This window comes from Dasypus novemcinctus, chromosome 6, assembly GCF_030445035.2.
Source record: "Dasypus novemcinctus isolate mDasNov1 chromosome 6, mDasNov1.1.hap2, whole genome shotgun sequence".
Taxonomy (NCBI): Eukaryota; Metazoa; Chordata; class Mammalia; order Cingulata; family Dasypodidae; genus Dasypus; species Dasypus novemcinctus.
In genome coordinates, this window is record NC_080678.1 from 68,489,068 (window position 1) to 68,516,579 (window position 27,512).

At 38.3% G+C, this 27,512-nt stretch overlaps 1 protein-coding gene across 1 annotated transcript in view; it reads right to left on the bottom strand.

Moving 5' to 3' along the window:
* The window catches only part of CCDC6 (coiled-coil domain containing 6), a 133,506-nt gene that overhangs the window by 41,899 nt on the left and 64,095 nt on the right, over positions 1 to 27,512 (bottom strand). Inside the window, exons 2-3 of the mRNA XM_058298888.2 lie at positions 24,747 to 24,896; positions 10,087 to 10,215 (exon numbers count right to left, since the gene is read on the bottom strand). Coding sequence (XP_058154871.1) covers positions 10,087 to 10,215; positions 24,747 to 24,896 — 279 coding nt within the window. The remainder of the gene's footprint in view (positions 1 to 10,086; positions 10,216 to 24,746; positions 24,897 to 27,512) is intronic.

Genomic DNA, 27,512 nt, shown 5'->3' on the forward strand with positions numbered 1-27,512 from the left:
CTGGAAATAGCTAAGAACTATGTACAATGGTCCTTGCTGAAGACAAAGCTTCACAAATTAAAGCAACAGAGACAAGAAAACTTAAAGCACTGCATCCATTGGCATCTGTTCAGGCAATCAGAATTTGGTGCAGCCTTGGCAATTCTCCTAGGCTAGAAGATATATGACCCATGCCTTCTGGAAAATATTTTTTAAAAGAAATCAAGCAGCCAACTTGTGTTACAGATGAGTTAAGACAGAGACCACAGAGCCCCAAGGTGCCTATTTAATTAATCAATCTGCTGCTGCTGCTTTCAGAATTCAGAGTAAGTTCTAGGTCATCACCATGGCTTACACAATGCTGACCATAGAAGGTGCAAATGGAAGGCTCCAGTAAAGAACGAGAGAAAAGATGGTTATTTTCAAGTTTAAGAGGTCAAAATTGCAAGTAAAAAATATTTTACCTGTTATATCAGAATAACACTGACAAGAGAAAAAGAAAAAGAAAAAAGTCAGGAAGAACTACATCACAAGATAAATATGATTGCCATCCCTTGGATAAAGTAAGATGATTGCTAATAATTTATCTTCTTACTTTTTTCCTTCCTTCTGACCCAATATTTTCTAATTGGTATTTATTGTTTTTACAATAGAAAAAATTTAAAGAAACCTAATGTGAAAAAAAAAAAAACCCTGAATTTCCTAATATAATTTGAGATATAGTACATCCATGAATTTAGGGTATTAATACAAATATAAAATACCAAATAAGCCAATCAACTTTCAAAAGGATAAATGAGAGTGAAAGCTTAGCTATCCAAGAGACTCTGAGAAACCTGTGCTCTGGATGGGCCAGTTTTCCAGGTAGCCCCGAGTTAACATTCTTTACACATTTGCTTATATGCTTTCTTCTCCAAACCTGTGTTCCTTTAAAAATCCAATTTGTTCTCTGAAATTGACATGATTTCAGAACCATATTAATGTCACATTATTGTTAGTATGTGGAAATGACACTATTTTGGTAGCTGACCAGCTCAGTAACTTCTGCTTTTGTTCAATGATGTTGAGAATACTTTTTGAAATACATACATAATTACTCAAGTTAAAATGGTTTCTGGGCTTAAGTTGTCATCGCTCTGACAACATGATATTACACAAAATTGCAAATACCAGCAACATAAGATTCTCAAAGGTGTATATGCCAGGTGCAAACTTTTTCTCTTTGGGCACTGCCAATTCCTCACTATTTTAGACGTCACTCAGTTAACTATTGGGTTCATAATTCAAGGAGATTCTTTCACCAAATCATTACCATTGACCAAAAGCTGGTTTCAAAGTATTGAGTGTATATTCTTTTGCTGCTTTCAAGAATGTAGTGGGCAAGTCCTTAGGGAATCACATCTGCAACTGTGGCAAACACACTTCAGTGGCTACCATCTGCCCATTATGTCAAATTAGTTTAAGAAAATGGCATTAGGTTTATCCAAAATGAAACTTTCCTTCATAAGAGAAACAATTTCATTCTAGTTATTTCTGCATTCATCTCATCTCCTTACGGAGATATATTCCAATTTATTTAGTCATTCATTCATTCGTCATATCTAAGTCATCGACTAAGTTCTTGCCCTGCTCATAAAGAAAGAGATTTTGTGTATTTCAAAACTATAACACCAATGGCTAGAAAAATCTCTGCACAATTTCTCTAGATTTTATTGCCCTTACTGCAGCATACCAATGCTCTTTAATTTAAGAGGCAAAATCTTTGCACAGTGTGGGATTGTGATAAGGTGCCTCTTAAGCAGGAAATAATATTTTGATTTTCCCCCCTCCTATCAAGGTAACATTTTCTGTGCAAATTGATCAATATGGCAAGCATTATTTGATACTTCAAAATACAAGTATGCTCAGATGGAGCATGGTGAGCTTTTTGTATTTTATTGATATAGGGTCTAGAAAAGGATTTCTGGGGGATTTTAGTCCCTTTCACATGCTACAGAGGACTTATCCATGACCCCTGACAGAGCTCCAAGTCTATTTTCACAGGACTAAAGTTGGGACCTCTGTTTGCTCCAAGACATCTTGATAGCTCCTGGGTTGGCAGAATAAAGTGAGAAGAGAATCTGCTGAAGCTTCTTTTGGGTACTGGGACTGGATCTTAATTTGCCTGTTTCCAAGGTACAAAGCCCTACTTATTGTTCAGCTATGATCTGAGGCTTCTTTCCCATCTCTCCCAATATGCACTGCTGTATGCTTGTTTCCAAGCTTCTCAAGCAACCACAAACTGTGACGACTTGCTATAATCAAATTTCCAGCAAAGAGATTTCTAGGTTTACTAAAATTATATCTGATTGTGCCACAATACAGCTTGTTTAAACACAAGACAGTAAATTATACACACACTATCATTAAAAAAGGAGGAGGAGGAGGAAAAGTAGGAGAGAAAGACGAAGAAACACTAACAGTTGTTTTTGGAGATACTGTAGTTTAGTTGGTGTGTTTTTTTCTTTTCATCTCTCTACTTCTACGATTTCCAGATTTTTTTTAAAGAGCAATGGGTTTCTATTATAATGCAAACATTTACAGAAAAAGGTTCTGAGACTTCCAAAGTTTGGGATTAGTATTTGTAATTGAGCTGTAAAACACGTATGGTAACTAAATTTCATCTCCTTAATGCAAGTGAACCCTCAAGGAAAATGGTTATTATTATTTTTTCTCTATTTTTTTAAAATGTTACATTCAAAAAATTTAAGAGGTCCCATATACCCCCCATCCCCAACACCCCACTCCTCCCACATCAACAACCTCTTTAATCATCATCGTGGGACATTCATTGGATTTGGTGAATACATTTTGGAGCACTGCTGCACCATATGGACACTGGTTTACATTGTAGTTTACACTCTCCCCCAGTCCACCCAGTGGGCCATGGCAGGACATACAAAGTCCAGCAACTGTCCCTGCAGTACCACCCAGGACAATGGCAAGTCCTGAAAATGCCCCCACATCATATCTCTTCTTCCCTCTCCCTACCCTCAGCAGCTACCATGGCCACTTTCTCCACATCAATGCTATAATTTCTTCCATTACTAATCACAATCAGTTCCATAGTAGAATATCAGTAAGTCCACTCTAATTCATACTCTATTCCTCCAGCCTGAGGACCCTGGGATGGTTATGTCCACTCCATCTCTATATCGAGAGGGGGCTTAGATTCCACATGGATGATAGATGCAATTTTCCTGCTTGCAGTTGTAGGCGCTCTTGGTTCCTTGGTGTGGTGGTTGACCTTCTCCCTGTTAGCTGACCTGGGTAAGTCCAATAAACCAGAGAGTAGGAGTTGCAAGTCTGCTGAGGCTTATGGCCTGGCTGTCACATGGACAGTCCAGAGATTCAGGTCTCTGGTGTTAAAAACTGCTTTCTAACCTTGAATAAAAGGGGGAAATGGAAATGACAAATGAGTTTTATATGGCTATGAGTCTACAAAAAAAGAGTTGGGAAGTCATCAGAGGGGTCATGCTTATGCATGCCTCAACAGGGTCCCACAGAAAGACAAAATAGATAAAATCCCAGGTACTGCAGGTACTGGTTCTCCTGACGGGTACAGAGACCCACTGGTTCTATGGTCATGGCAGATGGCTCTAGAGTTCAGTGCCATGTCAGCTGGCCCTACTTTGGAGTTTGTGTTCCTGAGTGTGATGGAGATGGACTCAGATGTGACCTTTCTACACATGCCTCTTCTGTAACTTTTACTGGACCTGTGGTTGGCGCTGGGAAAATGGTTATTATTTATGCTCTCAAAATGGCACACAGAAATTAGAAGGTGCTACCCAGAGCTTTTACAACTGATTCCTACTGCTGCCAAAATCTGCAAGGGCAGTATAGCATGAATGGGATTCTAACAAGACCCAGTATGGCCACACTACCTGTGACTCTAAGGAATACCTTGTTTCACAGTAATAAGAAATTAACCGCAGATGCAAACCTGAATATTGTCTACTATGCAATTCACTTTATATATTAGGAGGATATATATACATAGTCCAAGGATTATAACTTGCTAGTCAATCACTACAGATTCTAATATAAGCAGCATCAGAATTGTATGTGGACTGGTTGTGATATCATTTTGTTTGTATTTTGAATGAATAACCTTCTAGATAAATAAGGCAAAAGGGCCATCTTGTATCCTTAACTGAGAACCATTGTTCTGAGAGCTGGAAATCCAAAGCTTTCCTTTTTTTCCTGATAAAACTTAAAATATATCCCTGCACCAGGCTCACTGAGGCCAGGAACCTTCATTATCTTCCTTAGTAGTATGCAGCTGACAGCAGACATACATTTACTTCAACATCAATGTACGGGGTTACCATGCCAACCTATTTCTTACTGTGCAGTTGACATATGAACAACTCTGCATCAGAGCAATAAAAGAATATCAATAAGAGAATATCAATACCAAGTGAGTGTGAGGAGAGTCAGGACAGGAGATTAATCCTCACAACAAATTTACGAATGAGGTATTTTGCCTGTTTTACAAAAGACATTAAATTGCTTACCTGAGGTCACACAGCTTATTAGAGATGGAAGGGAGATTTGACGCAGGGCAGTGTTTCCCTAAGCTACATAGGCTAAGATGCTGTCATTATCAATGGTGCTGATGAAATTACCATAGGAAACATAAATCCAACCTTTATAGATGGGCATCAGTACTTCTGGGGGGGAGGGATGGGATAAAAAATAAGACAATCCAAATAAAATCTTAAAAAAATAAAATAAAAGAGTCCCCTAAATTCCAGGCTTAGCTAAGAACAACAACAACAACACTACATTCTGAGTCCACTGACCCCATTGGGCCAACTGTAGTATAAAGCAAAGAGTAAGGACATTGACGCGGCGAATCCAGTTTATTTGACTAGGACAACATGCTGCAAAGATCACAATTTCATGTTATCCTGAACATGGGTTTTTTTTGTTTGTTTGTTTTTTAATCTGCTTAATAGGATTGTCTTTTGGAGTTTAGCATTTAAAATGCTAAATAAGTGTCAAATGGTTAATGAAAATAAATGCTTAAGAACTAAAGCTTTCCTGTTTGAACAGGAAAGAAGCAGAGTTCTCAGAAGTACAAAAGAAAGCTAACGCTGCCTTCATCTGTAAAGGCCCTGCAGCCACCTGGGTCCAGGAGGAGAAGGCCAGGCCAAGAACCAGGCGGACCATGCCTGCCATTCACCAGCTGTGTGACTTGAAGAAAGCCACTTCAGCTCTCTCTAGGTATCAATTTCTGAAAAACGAGCATTCATGGGCAGGCTGGGCCACTGACAGGTCAACTGGTCTATCACAGCATCGAGTCCCAATTCTGTCTCCTCCTCTGTGTAGAGTTCTAGAGGGAAGGGAAATGGAAACCAGAGGCTGGTCTGCCAAATTCTGGAACAGATCTGATGTCCTGTCTCTGAATTTCCTCATGATTTTCTTCCACCGAAGGAACCATTAGGGTCTGGGGACAAGAAAAGGTAGTCTTCCCCATGAAATGGCCTTCCAGCTCGAAAAGTCTATGATTTCACAAATTGCAAAATATCAACAGAACCTATTTACAGCCCAGAGTCCTTGATAGACGAGCTGCTAACATTTCCTACTTGAAGAATGAAAGGGGAAGCGGATATGGCTCAATTGATAAAGTGTCCATCCACCATATGGAGGGTCCAGGGTTCTATCCCCAGGACCTTCTGACCTGTGTGGTGAGCTGGCCCATGCACAGCGCTGCTGCGCACCAGGAGCACTGTGGACAAGGAGCACACCCAGCAAGGAGAGCTGCTCCACGCGAAAGAAGCACAGCCCACCCAGGAGTGACGCCACACACACGGAGAGCTGACACAGAAAAATGACGCAACAAAAGGAGACACAGATTCCCAGTGCCACTGGATAATGCAAGCGGACACAGAAGAACACATAGCAAATGGACACAGAGAGCAGACAATGGGGGGAAAGGGGAGAGAAATAAATAAATCTTAAAAAAAAAAAAGGAATGAAAGGATCCCCGAATCTAGGTCTAAAAGAAGAATAAAAGTTGTCTGACTGCTAAAATGCCCAGACCAAAGGCCTGGCTTTCGTTGAGATAAACTCATGATGAAGGTCTTCAGCAGCTTAGTAAAGTGGGGCTGACTCTGGAAGGAGCCTGAGACTGAATTTCAAACCTAGTTCTGCTTTACAGAAAATAGGGAGATGCTATATTTAAAAAGCACAACCTAAACCACACCTTCAAAATGAACATGTTGCAGCCAACACACATCCCTGGCACAATGCCTTCCAATATCCCTTCTGCAGGTTCAAACCATCAATTCAGAATACGGGTTATTTTAAAATTAATACTAGGAGCTCTCCCATGTTGAGTGCTGGTGTGCCTAACACTATGTGAATCCCTTTACTTATTGATTGTACCTGGCCGAGACAACCAAACAGTCATATGCTAAAGAATGAACTTGAGCCTTTATCTCACCATATACAAAAGTTAACTCAAAATGGATCAAAAAACTATATGTAAGAGACAAACAATAAAACTCTTAATAAAATACATAATGATAAATCTTCATGATTTGGGATTTAACAATGGAATCTTAGATATGACATCAAAAGCACAAAGAAAAAGGGAAAAAATAAAGTATACTTCATCAAAATGAGTAACTTTTGTGCTTCAAAGGACACCATCAACAAAGTGAAAAGAAACCCAGAGAATGAGATTTCACAAATCACATATCTGTAAGGGGCTTGTATCTAAAATTTACAAAGAACTCCTAAAACTCACTAAGAAAAGAAAAATAACCTACCTAAAAAAAAAATAGACAAAGGATCTGAAGAGACATTTCTCCAAAGAAGATATACAAAGGACAATAAGCTCATGAAAAGATGTTCAACATCATTAGTCATTAGGGAAATGCAAGTGAAAAAAAAATCAAATATCACTTCATACACTAAGATATCTATTATAACAAATAGAAAACAAAAATTGGCAAGGACTTGAAGAAATAGGGACCCTCATACATTGCTGGTGGGAAGGTAAAATTATTTAGCTGCTTTGGAAAATAGTTAAGCAGTTTCTCAAAAGCTAAACACAGTTGCTTATGGCCCAACAATTTCACTCCTAGATATTACCTAGAGAATTGACAACATATGTCCATGCAGAAACTTGTACACAAGTGTTCACAGCAGCACTGTTCATACTTACCAAAAGCTGGGAATAACTCAAATGCCTACCAATGCACAAATAGATAAACAAAAGGTGGCATATCCATACAGCGGAATTATTCAGCCCAAAAAGGAAAGTAGTACTGATACATGCTACAACATGGCTCAACCTCGAAAACATTTTGCTAAGTAAAACAGGCCAGTGACAAAAGACCACATATTATATGATTCCATTTAGATGAATTGTTCAAAATTGGCAAATCCATAAAGACAGAAAGTAGATTAGCAGCTGCTAAGGGGGCTGGGGGAATTTGAGATGATAGCTAAAGGAGGTATAACAGGGTTTCTTTATGAGATCGTGAATATATTCTAAAATTGATTGTGGTGATGATTGCACAACTCTGAATATACTAAGAACCACTGAAGTGTATACTTTAAATGTGGATTATATCTCCAAAAAACCATTATATTTAAAGCTGGCTAAGATATTAAGCAGAGGAAACAGGTTCACATTCATGTCCTTTCACCCTAGTGCCCAGGTCCTGAACTCTATACTATGCTCCCTTCCAAAGTACAAATGACTACTCTTGTCACCTGTGAAAACCGACACAAAGTCTTTCAACAAAGCAACAGTACATGTGTCAGGCCTCAAGACATACACTATAATTGCCCTCAAACAGCTTACAGTTTAGAAAAAAGTTTATTGTCAGAAGAACAAATGCATTCATTACATAGAAGTCATTATGATGCATGTGTATTACAGTGTGTAATATATAACACAGAAGATAATCACAAGGAAGGTCAGTTTACCATGTATGAGGTCCTGGGTTCAATCCCTGGTACCTCCCCGGGCCCCCCAAATAATTAATTATTCAATCCATTATTTTGAAGCTAAAAAATAAAAATACAGAATAAAATGCTCATCATTTAGTAGTCCTGTGCATACCTAAAGCAAAGGGGGGGGCTTTATAATGACGTTAAATTTCTCCATTTTTAATTAAAATATGAATTTGTGATAGTCTCTACTTGAGATACATTTCTAGCGGCTTTGCAATGCACATATTCCATAGTGGAGTTTTTTTTTTAATGTTAAAGTCTGAAATAAGCCTAAAAGGTCACTAAGTTGCTAATTAAGTTTAGAGAAGTCTTAAGGTAAGGTGGTATTGTGGTCTCTTCCCTAGGGACAGCAGGTGAGACTGCCCTTCTCTCTTTGAGGTAGGTGACTACCACCACCTTGTGGCCATAGCTAAACCCTGGAGGTCACATCCCATCTCAAAGCCTCTCAGGAGCCGGAGAACCAATTTGAGCGAGAAGCTGCTTAAAATATTGACAGCCATCACTGTGAAGGTAGTGACCAAACCAAGTTTCACAATACCAATTAACTCTTGAGAATTTCACCTGATAACTTGGTTAACTCTTGATTAACAAGTACTTGGTGTGTGATGTATTTAAACAATCCCAAAGAATCTTCAATGCTTTAAACTGAACAGAGAACTGAAGCTTTTGCTTTTCTAGGATATATAGATTAACCTCAGAATAAAATGTTTTAAAACCGTGGGGTGAAGAGGGGTCTTCTGAATTTAAATATTGCATCTGAATTCCAAAGATGAATAGTAAGAATAGATTATTCTGGATATGCATGAAATAGCCAAGCCTTGAAAACTGAACGTTGTTTTGCTTTTACCTAGGAGGGAGAAATTTCATAGCCTTGGAAAACCTAGTAACATTCTCCTTTGATATAGGTAGATGCAAGAATAACATGAAAAACAAAAGTCAGTGATAGTTTAAAACAAATCTTAACTTTCCCTGAAACCTCACATCTCATCACTGTTTCATTCTCACGTAAGGTGGTGAGGCTAGAGCAGTCCTGAGGGTGATTTAAGCACCCAACAGCATGGACTAAGATGCACAGCAAAGGTGTTAAAGTTGACATAAATGAGAAAACTTTAGCATAAAGATTTTAGTCAAATCATACAACAGCAATCAGGATCTAAATTACAAAGAGCTGGAATATCTTAATCAATATACTGAAAATTATGTAGAACCCCAGGTAGCAATGCACTCTGCTGCGCCTCTTATAAACGGTCTTAGGGAAAATAAAATTTTAGGCCATCAGAGAGAGAAAAGGCTTTAGGGAGCAGTGAGGCTACCACAGCAGGCACGTTCATCTGACATACCATCCTGGATGGACTGGAAATGGCTATCCCCAGTTCTGTGGGTGAAGGAGTGAGTGGGAGGCCCCATCTGGACTCCCAAGGCAAATACTGTGATCAAATACCAATGTCTGCCAAGAACAACTAAGGAATTGTGTCTCTGTTACTTTCCGCCTTTTCAGTTTGCCATTCCTGATTTGTGTAGGCTTTGTTGTTTACAAATGGGGAACTTGGGTCCAGAGAAGTTAATGGAGTTAACTCAAGGTCATACAACTAGTTAGTGGCTGATTCAGAATGAAGAACCAGGTCTTCAGCTTTGTATCTACATCAACAAGTCTGGCAGGGAGAAGAAAGGGTTCATATAAAGCTGCTAATAACTCAAAGAATAAAAATGCTAATTGCTGTTCTGAAGAACCCTTTAAACAAAAGTCTTAGTCCCAAAACAGCTCACAATGTCTCAGGAACCTTCCCAGAAACTATTCTGTGGCTAAAAACATTCTTCCCCCTTTGCTTTTCAAAAGGAACCTAACATTTCCTGCTATAAATCAGTACATAACAACATATCTCCTGAAACTTTATTCATTGTGGCTGGAAAAAAAAGTGTGAGCAGGTGTTATATAAACCTGTCAATGCTTACTTCAGAAATGAAGTCTCTGGTGTAGGGTGAAAGAGCTGAAAAATATTTGTCACTTATATTCCTCAAGGTATCTTAAAGCTTAAAAGAACAAGTTGATAATATGAGAAAAATAATTTTACAGGGAGAGCCATCAATGCTTACCTGCTCTAATGTAAGCTGCTTAGAGATGGTATCGTTCTCCAGTTTTTTAATTTTCTTCATCAGTTTGTTCACCTGAAATTCCTGCTCCTGTTCTAGATGTTGTTCTAGTTCAGCTTTCTCATGCTGCAACTGGAAAATGATAGAAACAGAGATATGGAAATCAAGATGCTCAAAAGTCATGGTAACAATGACTCTAAAAGCTGATTACATGGATAAAGAGGCGTTAGCACAAAAGTTTAACATTACTCATTTCTGCTCATATATCCCTTAGTAACCTGTGTCTCTAACTTACAGTCTAAAATTGGAGGGCAAATATAGCTATCAAGTTAAAATTAAAGAGAGATTTCAATATTAAAAGACTCATAAGTGGTTGCCCATATATAGAAGATTTGGGAAGCTGAGGAAAGAGATAAGAACATTTATTTTTCAATACACCCTTTTATATCTTTTAAAAGTTTTATACCATGGGCATGAAAGAAAACATATTTAAAAAATAGAAACTTCATATTGTCAGTTTTTTTTAAATGAGTTGCAGTTTATTCAGATTCATATAATATGTGTAGAAAGGGAGGAGATATCACAATCATAAAAAATACTTAATAAATTCAGTATGCTATTTCACAATGTGCTGGTAGGCATTGGCAAAAAAAGATCAGACAATTAATTACCTTTGCATAATGAGATTCTATGTCACACCTCCCACATTTTCGCTAAAATCCAAGGGAATTTATTCAGTTTACGTGGACAAGTGCAGTTATAAGAGAAAACTTTAAAAATTCCTCTTCAAAATCAAAAGCAAGTGAAAAGAAATGCAGTGGAAATGTGAGTACCTGGGATCCTTATTAATAACCATATGTTATTTCTAGTGCTCTAAATCAGGGAGTTTCGTTGATCTGTGGCAGAGGTTGACAGGAATAAAAGCCACAGGGCCTGATGTGTTTTGTTCAGAACCTAGGAGAGGCTAGGTAAAGGTTATTGCAAACAACGAAGCACACAAAGTTTTAAGTTTTTGGTTCCACATGACATTGCTCCTTAAGTTTTACCTTCAAAACAGGCCTCATTTCTTCAGGTAGTCACTGTCATCAGATTCTTTCCCTGCATTAAGGCAGGTGTAAGCAACCCCCATTTTACATGTGACACAAAAGGAGATTACACCCACAGTAATACAGACAAAAGAAGGCAGAGTTTGGGACCCATACCCTGCTCTCTACTCTACCAGTGCTCTGCCCACTGCACTACTGAGCAAACCAAGAGCCAAATTCAAACCCCTCCACCCACTTATATCTAGTGTACCCTTAGTTTCTGGAAAAGAAAATGATTAAACATAGTAAAAAAAATAAGCATGCATGCTCATCCAGGGAATGCCAAATTATTTGGTAAACCCTCCATAGGGTACAATCGATAACTGAAAAAGCACAGTTGTGCCTGATCAATTCAACATGATGACTTCTAACCTGCTCCACATTTGACAAGATTTTCATTGCTCTGACAGCATATATTTGGTTAAAAATAAAAAAAGGTTTAAATTTGACATAGTCTTCCAAAACTGGAAATGTTGACTGAACAGATGCTACCTTCCCTCCAACTATTTTTGATGTTCAAACTCCAAAAAAATGTGGTCAACCTAGCAGGGACCCTGAAAAAAAAAGCAGACATTGAAGATGTACTTACAATGATAACTCTATTTGTAGCTAATCCTTTAAAACTCAGTTCTTTTAATTACTGCTTGGTTTTGTAGAACCTAAGAGGAATGGACAAGGAGAAGAATTTCCAGCATTTCTGACATAAAAGACCCTACTGGGACAGATATCACTTATGAAGAAAAATAGCAAAAAGAAAAAAAAGTACATCTTCATCTAACACTTTTATTTAATAACTTTTGTTGTGTGTCTTCTATCTATAGGTGCTATGCTAGTGGTAGGTGAAATCTACAGTTACAACACTGTCTTTGCCCTAAAAAACAGTTTATAGACCCTAAGACTAAAGGATATTCTGGTTTTAGAGAATGATGAAACTTAGTCTTGAAAACTTGAAACCATTTACATAAAGGTTTTTTCTAAATAGTAGCTGGGTTTTTCACCAATAGGTTTCTAGTTGCTGCCGTTTTTATTTGCAAGACCCTGTTTTCTATAGCTTTATGCTTCTGCCCTGAGGTAAATTAAAACAACAAAGGGTGCGATCTAACTTTGAAAAATCTCTTGTCCAGCAAGCAGCAGTTGTCACAGAATGTTAAAGAGAGAAGGTAAAGTTCTCATTGGCTTAAAGGAAGATATTCATATTAAGACAGATGGCCCAACACTGTCAATATCTGACTAGGGGGAAACGGACTTTGGCCCAGTGGTTAGGGCGTCCGTCTACCATATGGGAGGTCCGCGGTTCAAACCCCGGGCCTCCTTGACCGTGTGGAATTGGCCACGTGCAGTGCTGATGCGCGCAGGGAGTGCCGTGCCACGCAAGGGTGTCCCCCACGTGGGGGAGTCCCACGTGCAAGGAGTGCGCCCGTGAGGAAAGCCGCCCAGCGTGAGAGAAAGTGCAGCCTGCCCAGGAATGGCGCCGCCCACACTTCCCGTGCAGCTGATGACAACAGAAGCGGACAAAGAAACAAGACGCAGCAAATAGACACCAAGAACAGACAACCGGGGGAGGGGGGGAATTAAATAAATAAATAAATCTTTTTAAAAAAATAATAAAATCTGACTAGGTATTTCTTTTAACAATACAGATTACATTAGTAATAGAGTCCATAAGAACTCTCAATTTTAAGAAGCTTTTTCCTCACAAGAGCTACATACCCTGAGGAATAATTTGATGGTAAAGCTGTCATTGCCAGAATGCCAGTAAGGTCCCTGGGTTACCCTAAGCCACTTGGAAAATAAAAAGCCATGCCCGAGATCTAACTCCATTTGCCAAAGAGTCACAGTTTTCATCGTTCCCAAAAGAGACAGCTGAAACAAACAGCTTTGCTGTCTGCTTTGTGCTGCCTCCTCTCAGGTGACAGGGCAATTTAGAAGCAGGGCATGAGTCTCTGAACAGATACAGAAAATATGGTTCTTCCTTGGAACAAAGAAATCAACAATAAAAAGAGAAGCAGAGAGAGAAATATAGAAACCACCAAAACAAGCAAAAACTCATGAGATGAGGGTTAAAATGAATGCGGGGGAGGAGATAGAAGGAGAAGGGTAGAAGTAGAGGAGAAACAGAGGTGGGAATCTTTGGGAACTGGTAACAGCAGAATAAACTGGACTAACAGTTTGCCTGAGAAAAATTCAGAACTCCTGGGCTTGCTGCTGTTGAAAATAGGTACCGGGTTAAGTTCAAGCAATCTGGCCCTGTTGGGGGTCCAAATCAACAGCTTTCATCCACTTGCTTATTTTAAAGCTGTAGCTTTGATACCACAGATTAAATAAAAAACCCTTAAGGGAAGCTTGGTGTAGGCTGACCCAAGACTAGCTCTCAGACATAAACTCCAATTTCATCTCTGAGTACCATCTTTAATATGGGCATAAAATTTAAGGCATGTTTTACATTTCTAATCTCAAATATTCTAACATAATGCTATTTAAAACTTTCAAAAAGCTCAGAGATCCTCAACCCATATAAAAACTGAATATTCAAACTGAGTAATAAATCATCAAGCATATACCATTAATGTGTTTGAAATAAAACTCACGTATTTGCCTTAAATATAGCTAAAACAAAATGTTTAACTAGATTGTTATTTTTTAATCACATAACAGATGATTCACCAGCAGGTCATATTTTTCAATGGCATGAGGATTATACAAATAGATTTGCTCCCTAGGATTCAACATTAAAAATAAATTAACATATCAGAAAAAGCTATAAGCAAAAGTACAACTATGAACCTGTAAATTACAAAATTGTAAGTTCTAAAACTTAAGCATCTCCTTATTATATCTACTGATTATAGTAGCAAACCAAACTGCCAGCACATTAAAAAACACAAGTGTAGCATTAATTTGGTCTAAAACAAACTAACTTAAGCATCATTCAATTATCAATCATTGTTGGTCTTCTTAAGATTCAAAATAATATCCTCCAAAATTGCATTCCATTCAGCTTTGGCCTCTCAAGGGCTCTTTGCCCCAACCAAGGCAGGAAAAGGTAGGGCCATGGAGCTACCCTGCTCAAAGCTGTAGAAAAAAAAAAAAGGATAGCTTCTACAACCACTTTAATGACCCAAGCATCTTATAAAAGAGGGTCACGAACTCTTCACCACATGACTTTTTTCTTCTCAGAACTCTCTCTAGCAGGTAAAGCACTGCAAATCATTCACCTGAAAGAACAACCTGGAAGAGCAACCAAAGGCGCACATGTAGGTTGGCTGTTGAGTTACCTACCCACCATGCAATGGGTTTGCCAAATCCCAGGCTGTGCTGAGCGTTTTCTGGGCTTGTTGCCAATCCAGCCCATGCCAAGTGAAGTAAGCTTTCTCAATGCAACCTGAGAATAAACCCCAGGTGCCCCACCTCTGTTTTCACAAGTCAACACTGATATTTCTCTCTGTGCACTTCCCACGACACCCTCACCAATATGATTTACTGATGACTACCAAGGACAAGAGCCACTCTGCACTGGACCAAGCAAAGGCCACCACAGGACAATAACTGCATTGTCATTAGACTGTCAAAAAGAATTACCAATTTACTAGTATGGGCTTCCAAAAGGAATTTCAGATATTTCTCAAAACATCAGGAATCTCAAGAACCAACTTTGCAACTACCGTACCCAGCTGTCTGAGCAGAAAGACTCCCACCTCAAACTCAGTACATTACCACTATAATCCCTCTTGTGATTTAACTTTTTACTGTAAGATACATATAACTCAAAATTCCCCATTTTAACCATTTTCAAGTGTACAATCCAGTTGTATTAATTGCATTCACAATATTGTGCTCCCATCACCAATACCCTTTAAGTCCTGGTCACTGCCCTCCATAGAGCCTGCAGTCATGTAAAGGAGCTCTAGGGGGGTAGGGGTGGGGGGTGGGGTGGGACAGCACTACGTCAGAGTTAAAGGAAAAGGCTTCGAAGCCAGAGATCTAGGTTTGACCCTGAATCTAGTGTGAACTAGCTTTGTGATTTGGGGCAGGTTACCTAACCTCTCTAAGCTGGGCAGCTTCTTTTGTCAAATGCAGATGACAATAGACCCTACCAGAGTTACAGTGATTAAGTGCACTGATGTACATAGAAAGTGCTTGGTACACAATGTTGGTGTATGTTTTTTGTAGATACTTTTATCAGGTGTATTAAATTCTCTTCTTGGTTCACTGAGATTGTATCATGAATTGTGACATACTATCAAATCCTTTTTCTTCCTCTATTGACGTGATCATGATTTTTCTTTTTAAATCTGTGAATGTGGCAAATTGCACTTATTGATTTTCCTTTATTAAACTAACACATTCCTTGTATAAAATCAACTTGGTCAGGAGGCATTATCCTTTTAATATATTTCTGGATAACTTTACTTATATTTTATTTAGGACTTCTGCTCAAGTGATACTGCACTATAATTTGCCTTTCTTGAAGTACACTTACCAAGTTTGAGTACCAAAGTTATATTAGCCTTGAAAGAAGTTGGGGAGTATATCTTCCTTTTCCTTGAGGCATTTATAAAAGATTGAAATTACATCATACTTGAATGTTTGGTACAACTCTCAGTAAAAGCTCTTAGAGCCTGCAATTCTTTTTCTAGGAAGGGTGACTCGATTTCTTTAATGGTTAAAAGACTTCAGATTTTCTATTTCTTCCTCAGTCAGCTGTAGAAAGTTCTGTTTTTCTAGGAATTTTTCCATTTCATCTAAAATTTCTAACGTATTGTCACTCATAATATCCTCTTATCTTTTGAATTCCTGTAAGAAATGTTATGTGTCCTCTATTATTCTTGGGATGAGCTGTTTGTAACATCCTTTATAATTGTTTTCCCTTGAACAATCTTACCAGGTTTATCAAGTTCCTTAATTTTTAAAAAGAACTATTATTCATCTTCACTATATTTAATTAGCTACTGATCATAACTGATTTACTTTTACTCAATTCACAATTTCATTTCTAGTATCTTAATATGGATGCTTAGTATAATACTTTTTCAGCCTGTTCTTTTCTAGATATACATTTAAGTTTACAAATTACTCCTAAGCCTTTTGATTGTACACTATAAATTCTGATATAAAGTATTTTAATTATGGTCAATTCACATTCTGTAGTTTCCACTGGGACTACTACTTTGACCTAGAAGGGTAATTCTTTTTTTTTTTTTTAAAGATTTATTTTATTTATTTATTTCTCTCCCCCCGTCCCCTCCCCGGTTGTCTGTTCTCTGTGTCTATTTGCTGCATCATCTTCTTTGTCCGCTTCTGTTGTTGTCAGCGGCATGGGAATCTGTGTTTCTTTTTGCTCCATCATCTTGCTGTGTCAGCTCTCTCTGTGTGCGGTGCCATTCCTGGGCAGGCTGCACTTTCTTTCGTGTTGGGCAGCTCTCCTTACGGGGTGCACTCCTTGCGCGTGAGGCTCCCCTACTCGGGGGACACCCCTGCTTGGCGGGGCACTCCTTGCGCACATCAGCACTGCGCATGGGCCAGCTCCACACAGGTCAAGGAGGCTCGGGGTTTGAACCGCGGACCTCCCATGTGGTAGACGGACGCCCTAACCACTGGGCCAAGTCCACTTCCCTAGAAGGGTAATTCTTGGTGTCCAAACCTATAGGCATTTCTGGGGTATCTTTGTTTTTAACGTCTTGCATAATTACTTTGGGTCATTCATATGAAAATTTTTCAGACTTGCTTTATGTCCCAGCATATGATTAATTTTTGACAAATATTCCAAGAATGCTTTAGAAACATGTATATCCTGCAGTTTTTGAGTACAGGGTTATTTATATATCATTTAGGTAATTTTCATTACTGTATTGTTCAAATCTGATGTATAATATATTGACATTTCGTGAGCATGTTTTTTAATTACTCAGATAGGTATGTTAAAAATGTTTATTTTGATTGTATATGAGTCTGGTTATTGAATATATACAAATTTATTAATATTTTATTAAATGCAGATTTATTAATATGGTCTACCTGAATCTTTTATCATGATGAAATGTCCTTTATCCTTAAGGAGTTTCTTAAAACTTATTTTGTTAGTGTTTACATAGTGTATCTTTTTTCTATTTTTTTTTGAGCCTTTTCATAAAGAATCATTGCTTTAGATGTGTCTCATAAATAGTATATAGGTGAATTGTTTAATCTACTGCAAGAGTCAGAAACTACTATGCCTATTTATTTACATAGCTTTTGCACTGTAACAGGAAAACTGGGTAGTTGTAAAAGACTGGATGGCCTGAGCACCAAAAATATTTCTTATCTGGTCCTTTCCAAAAAAGTTTGCCACTCTCTGATCCAGGCTATCCTCTTTGACTTTTCATTAGTGCAGATAGTGTTATTATTGTTATATTCTTTCTTCTAGAAAAATACCCACTTTCTTTGGCCAGGACCGTAAATCTGGGTCCACCTTAATCCAAAATCAAAGTGTCATAATTTCTAGTTCACCCAGATGATGGAAGTTTGTTTGCTCTTTTCCTGAGGATTTAGCTCTTCATGGTTTCAGCTTAAATGGGGGGTGACTCATCAGAATGCTCGCCTTTGGCCAGTCCCAACTTTGACTTTTGTAACCTCAGCTCCATAAAACTACCAAAAGCACAACTTAGTTTCTATTTCTAACCTGTTTCTAAATGAACAGCAAATACCTTCAGGTCAGAGGAGCCCTGGATGCCGAGGTCTCCTCTCCATTCTCATCCTCTCCCAGACCTTGGCTCATGAGTTCTTCACTACTTTGCTAATTCTTTGATGCTTCAATAAAAATTTAAAAGCACTCTGCTTACCTTTATTTATCTTCGGTGAGATTTGCCTGACATATCTGTCATTTTCTAGAGGGAAAAAGTCATTTATAATTGCATGGGAAATGTAAAGGCCATATAAATGTAAAGGAGGGAGGAAGCCAGGCCCTTTCAGGAAATTAATTATTTTTTGTTTTAGTTCCTTGTCAGCATTCTCAACACCATAGAGGCCCAGCGTCAAGCCCTCACTTCTGAACAGATGGCTCCAGTACAACATCAGACTTCCCATCTACTCTGAAAGCCTAAAAGGGCTAAGGTTTGAGCTTTGCAGATGTCCAATAGCACGATGCCACTAAAAGAATTAACAAGTTTAGAAAAATCTGCTCAGGAGGAAGGTTAAAAAAAAGATGCTCCATTAATAAGTTAAAGAAGTCCTTTAGGATCTGAAGTCAGCCTACCTCATTGAAAATCCATTTTATAAAACCCAGCAGTTCCTTCTTCTGAGGAACAGAAAGTGTTTAGTCCAAAGAGACAATTCATTCTAAGCTGAGATCTTATTGAAAATTAAAATTAAAAGCCTCATCTTTCTTATCTAGCATATCAATAATTAAAAAGGATGTAAGTCTATATTTTAAGGTACTAATTGGGCTATCTGTAAGTTGTTTGAATATCAAATATAACCTACCCAAAATGCAAAACACTGCAACATTAATAAAGTGTTAAAAGCAATTGAAAAGCATTTCTGGTAATTGAGTCCATCTTTAGTAGGGTGGGTCAAATATCTCTTAAGAGCCAAAATTTACCTTTTTAACTGGAAATAGCAGTGCTTCCCATCCATTCTGGTAAATAAAGCAACCACTCACCACTGCTTCACCTTATTATTCCTATTTTTATTTTCCTTATACCTGCATTTCCTCACATTTTATGTCAAACAGTCAGGATGGAAAGCTCCTATGCCTTCTTCTTGCTTGCAAATGTGGGGGAACCTATGTTGGTATATCAAATTTAGTCACAATGTTAACATATACACATGTGTGCATGCTTGAAAAGAAACTCAGTGATTTCTCAAGACTGAAGAACTGCTTCAAATTTATAGTGTTTTCCAATCACAATGCAGATTAAATTGACCTGAGAAATTTGGGACATGCAACTAACAGGAGAATTCTGGGTTATACTCTGGCCACTTGTGACTACAGCATTTAAAATGCATTAAAAACGTTCCAGGAGGTCTTTGTCGAAATACTGTCACTACAACATGTAAATCTCTTGCTTCATGAAAAGAAACAAAGACAAGACAAAGCTAAGATTCAGACAATTTGGAGTGAAAATCAACAAGGAACACTGTGCCAGCTATTTTGTAAGCTATGATGTGATAGCAAATTTCTGACAAGCATTAAGTCTAGAAAAACTAAAAGAGCCACAGGTCTGGCCTCCTTAATGAAGGATGTATTTCAAGGTCTCTTCTTCCCTGCCATAGGGAGAACCAAGTTTTCACCTGATAAAAAGGCAGTCCTAGCCTACATACCCTTGAAATTAACTAAACAGGACTTCATACATATTTATCAGCCTGACGTGATTTTGCTGCCTGCACAAAACGAAACAATTTCATCACCATCTTAGCAACTTGGGAAACTTGGAGAGTGGTGGGTAGGAGAGAAGGTGGGAAGGCAGCCTCAATTCTGCTGTAAAAGCCTGAGAAGGGAATTGAGAGTTTACAATCACTTCTTATGTCTGCAGACATGACATATAAACCCAGAGATACACTGTTTCTGGGGTTAGGGAAGCATATGTGCCAGAAAAGCCTGAATGCACTAAGGTGGCATTAGAAGGAGAAACCATTCCAGGATTGGGGGAGGGAGTGGACAAACAAGGTGGTAAGTCTTTTGTTCAGCAGGGTGAGCAGATTTAGGGACTTACTGAATTTCTTCCTCCCAGGTTTACTCTTGTGCAGGGACAGAAGAATAATGCTATCGTATGATCTCCTTTTGAACTGCTCAGCTATTAATCATTGGTAGTGGCACATTCAGCAGTGGATTTTGCCCACAACTTACTTCCGTTCCTCTACATATCATCTGTCCATAGATGCTAAGAAACTTCAACAACTTCAATTCCAAGAGACATTTTAACCTCAGGGAGTGAGTCAGCAGTAATAAAAATAAGCCATGCAATTTAATGAGAGATTCCAAAAACTTATTCTTAAGTCCTTTCAGTCATCAATAAGAACATGAGGACATAGGTATATTAACTTCTATTATAGTGATGATGGCAATTACTTTCTGAGGACCACATTCAATTTCAAATGTGAATCAAAGATACAATACTACAGACCTATTTGTTAACTTAAGATCTGACATTTGAAACTTAGATCGAAAAGATGCAGAGATAGATGTATTATCCAGTACTCTTCTCATTCTAGCCCAGTTCCAGGGAGGGAGGAAGGAAACAAGAACCCATTAACTTCTGGCAGGAGTACTGGTGGAGAAGAGAATAGCCAACAACCAAGAGGACAGGGCTTCCTAAAGAGCAGGAAGTGGGAAAGTGGGAAAGCAGGTAGGAAAACTCACATTGTTAAAACCATATTAATCTCAGCAATGGCAGGGTTTTCAGTTGTCATTGGTGATTAGTGGTTAACAGCCAGAGGAGTGAGGAATATAAAATTAAAATTAAAATTAAATTAAAATATAAAATAAAATAAAATCTTTTATGACAGAGGGCCAGGAGGGTGAATCAAAGACGAAGAAGACAGTCAAGCTCATCATTAGAGGATTTTAATTACACAGGTTCTTAATGATGTGGGCAGTTCAGCATCTTCCATCACCTGCAAGTGAGCCTGAAGTTGCAGGGATCTTCAGTGCATGGCTGTTGGTGACAGACAGATTCAACAATGATAGTAGAATCCTGAGTTCTTAAAGTCAGTGACCCAGAAGGGGATTTCAAAAGGTAAGGATAAAACAGGCATTAGAGTTTTTTCATTTCCTTTTAAGAAATAAGATCTTTTCTAACTATAAAAGTAATGCATACTGCTTTTACAAAATGGGATGGGGCACAGATAAAATAAACCTAACTATAAACTCAACACCTGAGGCTGATCACGGATAACATGTTGGTAAATAGTCTTTTAGACTCTCCCTTCCCTACCCCCCCAATATACATTATATCAAATTCTGATGAAGAGTTTTGCTCACAAAACATCTAGTGAATTTTAAATTATAAACAATTAAATTACAACTTCTCTTCCAGATACTCCAGAGCAGAATTTAATTCTGATATAAACTTGTTCTAGATTTACTAAAAGTACCAGAAGGCTCTTTTTAGGACAATTCCTTACCAGTCAAGTAGTCCATCCAGGCTCAGAATGATACAGACTTTTTAGACAAGTGTTTTCACACATTTAAGACATAATTTTTTGTCTATCCCTTGTATATAGACAAAAACAATGAAGGAAAGCTGCACGCCCCCCCCCCCTTTTTTCTTTTTTGATTTATTTTGGTGAAGTTAAACCCTTTTGGAGGTGTTTACACTATCTTACATACTTGGTCTTCTGAAGGGTCAAAGACATGTCCTCTGTCTACACTTCAATAAACAATCGCTTTTAAATTCTTTCCATACCAGCTTTGTCATAGTAAATGCAAAGAAAGGTGCTTCTTTCCTAGTATCAACCCATTTTGCTCTAGGATGAAAGAATTCCCTTGAAATGTACATAAAAGCATTGTCCAATCACTGCCCAAGCAAGGTGACAAAAAACTGTTCTATAAGTAGCCCTTCGGTGGCCTTTGGGTGAAAAATGCTAAATACCTGCATGGTGAACAGGTCAATTCGCTCACTTGCCTATCAGTGAAATCGGCAGTATTGTTTCTCTTAGCAGGCTCTTTATAACAACATTCTACCCAAAAGCACATATCCTAGAGAGCCAAATTAAAGCAATTATATACGTGGAAAAGTCTATTGGTACCAATTATTCTAAAAATCTTCCAGGTAGAAATCAGCTCTTCCATGATGGGTAGCAGAAAATGTGGATCTTCAACAAAGGAATGGTTGTAACCTTTAAACAAATACATATTAAGAAGAAGGAGGGAAAGAAAGAAAGATCATAGTCCCAACAGCCTCTCCCATCAAGCAGCTATATAAGATCTCTCTAACTGGTCAACAATACACGGCAGGTCACTGCGTAGTTATCACAAAAATGGGAATGCTGCAACATCTGGTATCTAAAGCAAGAGATCACCTATCACACTACAAAGTAGACAGCTCTGGAATTTGCCTGAGACCTCAACCTCAAAGGAGTGCTATATGTCTCACTTTCAAAAGTCTAAGAAGTAAGCTGGGATAACAAGAGATTGTTCCAGGGACACGCAAACCATCCATTTGTCCAGATTCTGCAAGTTACACCAACAAACTTCAGACCCAGCAAGAGCCCCCCAAAAAATGTCTCCCCAGATTCATGCCTTTTTACCTTGCCCTTTGTTTTGACTTAGGACTAGCATAAGACATGGTTACATGAAAACCAGTGCTACACATTACATACTACTTTTGCAAAAACAGTTTATTGCATTGTCAGTTTCTTTAGAAAGATCTATGGCCAAAAGATTTTGTTTTTAATACTATGAAGTTTTTTTTCTCCTAATTAACTAGAACTATTTCTTTAGATAAAAGAATTATTTAAAAAATTGCATTTCTCCCGGTTATAGTTTTATTTCTAGGATGCTTATTTTAAGCTCAAGCCTTCTTATGCCAAGTATATTACTACAAATATCTTTCTTCTTTGTTGGTCATTGCTCTTACTTAGTATCGCATTTTAAGGAATATCAAAGTCTTTGGAAGTAGGGGGGATTATAATAAATGAATGAGAGGCTAACCATATTTATGCAACCACTGACTACTGAAGAAGAGTCTTCACAGAGAAAAGCAGCATGGTTTGGCTATGATTTGGCTGCTTTGTATGTCCTTTAGTCAAAGACACATAATGCTAACAGTCTTGTAAATTGAAAGGAAAAAAAAAAAGTTTCTTGTAGTGTTAAAAACTAAGGCATCTGATTATAGACTAAACTCAAAAAAATAAAACTAAACCATAATTGCAGCCCTAAAATGCTAGAAGCAACATGCAGAATAAATCAATTAATGCTGACAAAAGTCAAACTAACCTTCTCCTTCCTCGTTCCTTTTCCTAAATCAAAATGCACATGAATAAACAAAAAGTTTCAGTACAGAAATTCTGCCATAAATCTCCTGCTATACAACAATGCCTGAGTGTAGCAATTATTCACATTTTAACTACCACCATAAAAGCAAGTTTTGTGCAAGACTGTACGAGTATCTTTATTCAATAATTAGGTTGACAGATGACATAAAAGGGGAAAAAAAGCGTAAAAAGTACCTAGACTATACATGGTCTTAATATTGAAATTTCTACATGAAAACTTCCAATTTTCTCTTATAGGATCATGTATGTCGGGAGGTAAGAATTTAGGAAGTTTTTAAAAAGTCTCAAATAATCTTTATTACAACCTCACTAAAATATTTTAACCAATTAATGAATGTAATTGTTAACAATGCCAGTGAATAGAAAACATAGGAGGGTATTTCTCCCTTTCACAGACATCTAAAGACAGAAAGGTAATAAAATAAGTTCCTTTCGGGATAATTTTATATGTGCTCACAATTTTGGATAGGCCATGTTAAAAAATGAAAACTTGGGAAGCAGATCTGGCTCAAGCAATTGGGCTCCCACCTACCACATGGGAGGTCCTGGGTTGGGTTCCCCGGGCCTCCTAAAGAAAACAAGCAAGACAGCGAGCTAACGCTGGCACTGCAAGCTGATGCAATGAGATGATGCAGTGAGATGATGCAACCAAGAGACACCAAGAGGAAACACAACGAGGGAGACACAACAAAAAGGGAGCAGAGGTGGCTCAAGCAATTAAGTGCCTCCCTCCCACATGGGCGGGCCCAGGTTCAGTTCCCATGTGCCTCCCAAAAAAGAAGATAAGCAAACAGCGAGCTCAAACAACGAGTGAGGAGGGGAGGGAGAAATAAATTAAAATAAATAAATCTTAAAAAAAAAAAAAAGAAAACTCAATATCCCGCTTATTCTGAAGCCATACTAAGTAGTAACCCACAAAATATTTTCCCTTAAGAAATTTTACTTTTGTAATCTACTAGCAACCTTTGACAGAAAGAAAAAAAAAAAGAAAGAAAGAAATGAAACTCTGAACCATAGAGACCAAGTCTTCCTGTATTCCATTAATACAGGAATGCCTTCCTTTATTCCATTAATTAGTAATTAATGTTGCCATCAGTGTTAATATCGATCCAATGTCTATTCACTTAAACATGGATGACTGCATATAATTTCAACGGTCATGGCTACCTTTTTTTTTTTTTTTTTAACTACCATTTCACTTTATATACTCATATTTTAGTGTATAAGGCTCACCCTCTGGCTGCCAACAAGGCTTATTATAGACAACATAAAAGGAGAAAATTTTCACATTTGGCATTAATTCCCATATTTCCAAAGGGTTATATACAGCATTAACTACTCCTATAATAGGGCCTCATGGTCATCAGCAATTTTTTGAAGTGCTCAGACTATAAATTGTCTTACATTCCCTAAAGAGAGAAGCTGTGGCTGCACCACCTGAAGATTATACTGCAGCCATCTTTACCTTGGCATTTTTAACCTAGAAGGGACTGTAGCTACAACATCATCAGCAAGTGTTTCAAGCTAAGTGCTCTATTAAAGTCTCTTTTTTCTCTGCAGAGGAAAATAGGCAAAGGAAATGAAAGGGTAGGAAGCATAATTTACCTGCATCAATTTTCTGGAGAGCTCATTAGTGAGGAACTCTTCTTCCTTCTCATAATTTACAGCAAGGGTTTCTTTCTCCTTCTGCAAAGCCTGAATTTTCTTGAATAAAGTGTTACTGATGAATTCTTCTTCTTGCTCAGCTCTGGCTTGCTGTTTACAAACAAAACAAAACAAAAATACATGGTAAGGTAACAGGAAATTCACTAATTGAAATATAATTCTTATTTCCAGACAGAGCACCCATTTTAATCAGCTCTATTTTTAACTATGAATTGACACACCCCAAGAAGCACAAAACAGAGGAACTCAATAGCCACCATAAAAGCAAGTCGCATTATTACCCCAAAGGGCCTCCCTATACTATGTATCGCCCATCATCTAAAAGTGATACTTCAAAGTAGTTAGCAAAGATTGTTTCAGAATTTTTAAGCAGCAATCCCAAGTCAATAACCAGAATGTAGAAAGTCCCTTCTTATACTGGAACACGGTTCCAAATCGGCAGTACATACATCTACTGTTGACATACATACCTCTTGAAGGTTTATAATTAAAATATCTAGGCAACATGTCTTACTAGAGCAGAGAAGTTCAATTCAGTTAAAAGTAAAATAATGTCACCTGTTTATTAGGATGATACCAAAATTGTTTGGAAATGCCATTAGGAAAGCAATGTATATACACATGAGCACATTAACACATTCAGTCAATAGTGACTGAAAGGAAATATGCCAAATGGCTAAAAAGGAGTTTTGACAAGAGAATGAGTATAGGGAGTGAGGGGTAAGAGTGGATAGAGGGAAGCAGACTTGGCCCAATAGATAGGGTGTCCGCCTACCACATGGGAGGTCTGTGGTTCAAACCCTGGGCCTCCTTGACCCATGTGGAGCTGGCCCATGCGCAGTGCTGATGCGCGCAAGGAGTCCCCAGAGTAGGGGAGCCCCACATGCAAGGAGTGCACCCCGTAAGGAGAGCCGCCCAGCGCGAAAGAAAGTGCAGCCTGCCCAGGAATGGCACCGCACACACGGAGAGCTGACACAACAAGATGATGCAATAAAAAGAAACACAGATTCCTATGCCGCTGATAAGGATAGAAGCGGTCACAGAAGAACACAAAGTGAATGGACACAGAGAGCAGACAACTGGGGGGTAGGGGAGAGAGAGGGGAGAGAAATAAATAAAAAATAAAGCTTAAAAAAAAAAAGTGGATAGAGAGTAGTTGTTTTTTGGTTGATGTTGTGGTATGTATGTATGTGCGTTTTACTTCACACTGAGAGGGTTTTTAGGGAGAGGGTTTTTGTGGGGAAGGCTTGGGGGCAAGGACAGGCTTTACTGAATTTTTTAAAAACCTAGAAAAGAGGATCAGGCATAATTCTGTGGAGGAGAAAATATTCTTCTAAGGGTCCCCGCCCAAATGTTTTAGCAGAATCAACAGAAAAACCTAACCACACATGAAGGAAACCAAGTCTTTCCAGAAAGAGCTTGTATGTTTCAAATGGACTCAACTCTATGTAAAGCACTGCTTTAAACCACAACGTTTTGATGCATTAATCCCAAATAAAGCATTCTTATGTTATCTGCCAAGTCAAGGGAGAGTTACTTGAATTCCAAGCCTCTGGCACCTGTCATTTATTTATAATACTACAAGAGGACCCAAAGGGCAAGAGAGAAAAGGACACCCACATTGAGCAATTCACCACCTTTTATTGTCAAAAGGTCCAGCCACCTTTCCCAGCTCCAGTGGCTTAAACTTCTCTACACATTCACCAGCTCCCCCAATACCGACAGGCTGCTATCCACAGTCTCTGTCAGCCCACATTCCTTGCTCTCAGTTACATGGCCCTACTGAAGTACAACATTCTTTGAACCACTTGCCCAGCCGTTCTATAGAAGACCACACAGAGTTTAGATAGAGAAACAGAATTATATGAAAGGTGGTTAAGTCTGAGGAAAATCTGGCACTCAGGTTCTTTAAGATACCATTCTGGCTCAGGCCACACCAAGTGAGCATCTTTCACCCCAGTGGTATATATTCACATCATATATCATTAACAAGTCTCACTGTCTTACTGTTTCCACTATGGGCAAGGTAAATTCCTGTAGATTGGTACTTCCCCTTCTCCTTTTAATTAATCCCCACGTGACTTCAAAAGTCCTATACATCAAGAACTCCAAATTTTTCATATTAATGTAATGGGCAGGAATCCAAGGTATGTGTTTAAGGCATATTTGACACATATATCCAAGCAGAGTTACCTGCTTTTCTGGTTTTGACTGACAAAGTCCTATATGATTGAAATTCTGATTAAATGACATATTATAGAACAGAAAGGTGAAGAGGAACTTTAACGCTTCTGCTGGTGATTCTGGAAGTAGAACTCAAAAGTTCATTTCATTAACAAGTCAGTCCCAACATCTTGCACATTATCTCACATCTAATATTTTAGAAGACTGGAATGTTGAATCATAAGCAGTACAAGAGAACCAGGCTCAAAGGCTCTGTCTACCACCTGCCCCTTTACACAGGGACCTTCAAGTGAGGAGTTGAATAGAGTCTGGGCCCTGAAAGAGTATTCACGTAGCCCCACTCCACCTAATGATCAAGTTACAGGGACAACAGATTTTAACTAATATGAAAAGAGAACTTTGATAATTAGCAGGGTCTGTAGCTCACAGACCTCCTGGTTTCCTTTGCAATGCTCTTCCCAGGGAAAGCGGCAGATTTTAAAAAGGATGGGGAAGAGAGATATTGAAGAGCAGTGGATAAAG